Raw genomic sequence first — 5,493 nt, 5'->3', positions numbered from 1 at the left:
ATTTTTGAGTGGACTTTGCTGTTCCGATTTGCATGAACGGTATACGAGTGGAGCGACTGAGCGGGAGCGCACACGCATAGAGCGGGATAATACACAGAGCGTCACACCACGTGAAAGTGAATCCTGAGCGGTGAACTAATTTTCGGCATTCGAAATTTCGGTGCATCTCTAATTATTGGCGACATCAGAAATGGATATTATATAATAGATGCTTTTTTGAACATTTTAGCAATTTAAAAATATTTTAAAAGGATTTTTTACACACGGCACCCCTGCTCTCGACAGACGGCACCCCGGTTGGGAAACACTGCCCTAGACTACCCATAATACAACGTTTCAGGGATCGTTCAGAATAGCACAAGATAGAATAGAGAGGGATTAAGGAAAAGTGAAAGCATAGTTTTTTTGTTTTTTTTTTCAATAGGATGCTCTCACAAGAGATGAGTTTTCAGCACTCTCTTGAATGTTGTCAGGGATTCTGTGTTCTGGATGGGGTTGGAAAGATCATTCCACCAGCAAGGAACGGTGAACGAAAATGTTGTGGAAAGTGATTTTGTGCTTTTCTGTGATGGCACCATGAGGTTGTAGATTTGTAAGAATGGATGGTGCTGAGCCTGTGGCTGTTCTATATGCAAGCATCAATGTCTTGAACTTTATGTGATCTGCAAGCGGTAGCCAGTGGAGAGGGATAAAGAGAGGCGTCACGTGAGCTCTTTTGGACTTGTTGAAGACCAGATGTGCTGCTGCGTTCTGCGTCATTTGTAGAGGTTTAATTGCAAATGATGGAGGTTCAGCCAGAAGAGCATTGCAATAGTCCAGCCTAAAATGACAAGGGCCTGGACAAGAAGTTGCATGAAGAAGCATGATCTGTTAGGAAGGACCTGATCTTCCAGAGAATGACCTTTGTCATCTCAGGCATTATTTTTGGTAATTTGCTTTCATTTTTTCTGATTCAGTCTATAGTCTTCTCTCTGTGTAATTTCAGGGGTCAGTTTGATAACCGTCCAGTGGCTGTGAAGAGGATTCTCCCAGAATGCTTCAGCTTTGCTGACCGTGAGGTTCAGCTGCTGCGTGAGTCAGACGAGCATCCAAATGTGATTCGTTATTTCTGCACAGAGAGAGACCGTCAGTTTCAGTACATTGCCATAGAGTTGTGTAGCTCAACACTACAAGAGGTATGACAAACACCACACATTACATTTAATTGTTTTCAGGTTAAAAACCCAAATTGAATATAACAGTAAAAATGTATTTGAATATGCATTTTGATTTGATTTAAAATACATCAAACCACAAGAACAAAAACTTCTATCATTGACCATTTAACACATATAAAGGATTTATTAATGTAACCCTAATCATTTACTTGAACTGACATGGAGAAAACCTAATAATCATGTTATCCAGCATGATTTGAGAATGTTCCAGCGAGCATCTTGTAATTCAGCAGTAAGCATCTGTTTCACAGGAGTTCACATGTCATTGTCATAACTTTACTTGGATTTGTAGTGATTTGAAGTAGTGTAGGATTTAATTTTAACCTTTCTTTGTTTTAAATTTCCCAAAGCAACCTAATTCTTTCCTAAAACATTCAGTTCATTTTCAGGTGTAGATGAAAAACTGATTTTCAATTTGTTCTTTTTAGGTCATGCAATGCTATATTGTATATTTACTTACTTATTTATATTTTATTGCCTTTACTTTTAGTATGTGGAACGAAAGGATTTTAACCGCCACGGTTTGGAGCCAGTGACACTGCTAGAGCAAACCATGTCTGGACTGGCTCATTTACATTCTCTTAATATAGGTAACCAATCAGCTACATCAGTAATACATTTTTAAATAATCAATCTTCATGAAGTACTGTTTTTTTTTTTTTTCATTCAATCTCTCAATCTCTCATGGGTTTATAGTCCACAGAGATCTGAAGCCACACAACATCCTGGTGTCGATGCCGAACACACATGGGCGTGTGAAGGCCATGATCTCAGACTTCGGCCTGTGCAAGAAGCTGGCAGTGGGCAGACACAGCTTCAGCAGGAAGTCTGGGGTCCCGGGCACCGAGGGCTGGATTGCTCCAGAAGTGCTCAGTGAGGATGCAAAGCATAACCCTGTAAGAGCTCAAACACATGCTGTGTGGCCATTTGCTTTGGTTTTAGCACACCTAAGAGAATGAAAAATGTTCTGGGTTTTTCTTTATTTTTCAATACGTTTAAATATTATTTTAATATTATAAATATAATATCGATTATTAAAGGTGACATCGGATGCCCATTTTCCACAAGTTGGTACGACACTTTAGGGTCTTCAGGAAATGTCTGTAACATACTTAGGTTAAAATTCCTCAGTGGTAATGTAAAACAACACCCTTTTTAACACTCTCTGTTCACAGCGACCCGTTTCAGTGCATGTCTCTAAATGACAATGAGCTACTGCTCAATGTTGACACAAGACCGGTGAATTGCTGCCTTGGACTCAGTATATGGCTCGGAGGTGGTCTTATTCAAATAGTGAGCTATCTATGTAGAAACCGGCTGCAAATTGAAATAGCTCGCTGGATGACAGTTTCAGATTCAGACAGCTCAGCTTTTCTGAGCTGGCAGACACGCCAGAAACCTAAGTAAATGCAAAAAAAAAGCTTTAAAAAAAAGTGAAAATGTCATCCAGTGTCCCCTTTAAATATATACTGATTATAAATGTTGATAGTTTAATTAGTTATTAGAAATAATTAACTGTTTTTAATTGATACTAATCTGTTAATGTTGACTTATAAATATACTTTATATTGTTTATTGTTTGTTCGTGTTTGTTCATAATGCAATCTTTATTTATACTTATATTAGTATATGTGGAAATTAACTTAGATTAGCATGTGTTGAGAAATATTCTTCATTGTTAGTTCCTGATACTTTATTCATTATCATTATTGGTTCATTATTCATTAAAGGGATAGTTCACCTAAAATGAAAATTTTGTCATTAATTACTCGTCCTCATGTCGTTACAAACCCGTAAGACCTTCGTTCATCTTCGGAAACAAATTAAGATATTTTTGATGAAATTCGAGAGCTTTCTGACCCTGCATAGACAGCAACGGAACTACCAAAAAGGTAGTAAGGACATTGTTAAAATAGTCCATGTGACATCAGTGGCTCAACCTTTATTTTATGAAGCTGCAAGAATACTTTTTGTGCTCAAAGAAAACAAAAATAATGACTTTATTCAACAAATTCTTCTCTTCTGTGTCCGTCTTCGACACGCGTTCACGCCACGGCAATACCATGACGCTTGTGTGTACATTCCTCTGCTTGTAAACAAGGCGCAGCGCATAAGTGTTCTACGTCAGAACGCAGGCTCCTGCGTCAGCAGCACCACATGCAACACACGTCAAAGACTGACACGAAAGAGAAGAAATTGTTGAATAAAGTCATTATTTTTGTTCTTCTTAAAATTAAGGTTAAACCACTGATGTCTGTGAAGTCACCAACTTTCTGGGCCTGGGAGCATGGTAGTTGTGTTGCTGTCTATACAGTGTCAGAAAGCTCTTGGATTTCATCAAAAATATCTTAATTTGTGTTCCGAAGATGAACGAAGGTCTTACGGGTTTGGAACGACTTGAGGGTGAGAATGACATGTATATGTTTAATGAATGGATTTTTCATAGAAAATGAAGTGAAGTGTTACTCATGTCAATGCTTTGGTATAGGGTTGATGTAAAAATTGCAGTTTGCAAGAAATGTCATAACTTTTACTGTAGTAATATGTTGTGTACCCCGATGATCTGTTACAACATATAAAAATGTCCCACAATAATACTGCATCATTAGCAGAACCCATTGCAAATGGTCAGCCACACTCTACTACTACACAACAACACTTGAAGAGAACAAGTGATGATGAGTTTTATGTAACTTAAAACTGACACGGTGTAGTAAATAACAAGGACGGGACAGGGTGATCAGGACATGAAGAGCATGAAGCCTTGTTTTGTCCTGAAAGGATTTTTTTCCTGCAGTAATGACTTTGATCATTACTGACTGAAAATTAGACCGCTACTTACCAAATAAATAGACAGATATTGATTTGAAATTTATTTATGTGAGAAAAAAAGGAAGTGCACAAGTGAGACATAAAAGTTACGCAGTTTAGCTGTTATTTTACAAAAATAATACATGACTGCAGAATGCTGCGTTGACCATCAGAATAAAGTATTCCAGAAAGCCATGTCAGAAGCACTAAGTTTTGTCAATGGCTAGACAATCGCAGTTTCTCCTCTTTTCACCTCTGATGTTTCAGACCTGCATGGTAGACATCTTCTCTGCAGGCTGTGTGTTTTACTATGTGGTATCTGAAGGCCACCACCCCTTTGGAAAATCCTTGCAGCGGCAAGCAAACATTCTGCTGAGTGCCTACTCGCTGGACCACTTAGACCTTAACAGACACGGTAGGACGACCAAATGTCTTCTTGCATTCAAAAACACCAGAGCTCATTTTGGGTCAGTTTGTTAGATTTCTGATCATGTGATCATTTATGCTGTTGTATGCAGAGGATATTGTGGCCCGAAACCTGATCGAGCAGATGTTGAGTATGGAGCCAGAGAAGAGACCCTCAGCAGACAGAGTGCTAAAACATCCCTTCTTCTGGAGTCTGGAAAAACAACTGCAGTTCTTCCAGGTTAGTCAGGCATCCTTCATTTAACCAGGTTAAACGCATCTTTTGCAAACAGCGCCTTGCCCAAAAAGGCAGCAAAAGGCACAACAACAAAGTAACAATAAAACACCACATCATTTCTATTTTTAAGTTGTTCAGAATTCTATCTGAACAAACCGGTCAGTACAGTATTGTTTACATGACCTTAGTTAAAGGGATCATGAATTGGGAAATCAAAATTTCATTGATCTTTTGACATATTGGAGGTAATTTTAAACATATTTGAAGTTTCAGAACTCAAAACTTCCTCAATCCAAAAACAGTTTTATTGAAGCTGCCAAAATGGCTAATTTTCTATTCATTGTTATTTTTATTACGTATGATTAATAATACAACAACACTAGAACTGCCTACACCGTAAAAGATCAACCCTTCTTCGTCTCTTATTGGCTTCTCCCACTGGTTTGTGTGAAGGGAGAGATACAGAAACAGGATAGCTGGGAATAAAAATAGATTTAGATGCCTGTTAAATTTTCCAAATGTTGTAGAGTTCTTAGTTCTGGAACATCATTTCTAACATCAGTGTTAGGATTCTAACTCGTATAGTAAGTAGTTCTGTTTCAAAATTGTTTATTTCTGTTTATGCATCAAATCAAGTTCAATTTCATACAGATGAAAATCAGAAATTGCTCTTTTAAAGGACACATGCTCCTTAAAACAGTGTTTTCAAACCAGAGGGTCAAAAACAGGGTAGAATATGGCCATTAATGTCTAAATTAATATAACATTGGTAAGAGTTTTACATCAACATTTGTTTAAGTGAATATCAGAGAACATAAGATA

The 5,493-nt window shown here is 37.7% G+C and overlaps 1 protein-coding gene across 1 annotated transcript in view; it reads left to right on the top strand.

Annotated features, from left to right (window-relative positions):
- LOC107757085 (serine/threonine-protein kinase/endoribonuclease IRE1-like) overlaps positions 1 to 4,698 on the top strand; it is a 57,845-nt gene extending 53,147 nt beyond the window's left edge. The window contains exons 15-19 of the mRNA XM_016574466.1: positions 986 to 1,175; positions 1,708 to 1,807; positions 1,914 to 2,113; positions 4,296 to 4,443; positions 4,547 to 4,698. Coding sequence (XP_016429952.1) covers positions 986 to 1,175; positions 1,708 to 1,807; positions 1,914 to 2,113; positions 4,296 to 4,443; positions 4,547 to 4,698 — 790 coding nt within the window. The remainder of the gene's footprint in view (positions 1 to 985; positions 1,176 to 1,707; positions 1,808 to 1,913; positions 2,114 to 4,295; positions 4,444 to 4,546) is intronic.
- The last annotated feature ends 795 nt before the right edge of the window (positions 4,699 to 5,493 follow it).

Source organism: Sinocyclocheilus rhinocerous, unplaced genomic scaffold, assembly GCF_001515625.1.
Source record: "Sinocyclocheilus rhinocerous isolate Xijiao unplaced genomic scaffold, SAMN03320098_v1.1 scaffold473, whole genome shotgun sequence".
NCBI lineage: Eukaryota > Metazoa > Chordata > Actinopteri > Cypriniformes > Cyprinidae > Sinocyclocheilus > Sinocyclocheilus rhinocerous.
The sequence above is the reverse complement of the archived record's forward strand: the minus strand, read 5'-3'. Positions and strand labels throughout refer to the sequence as shown.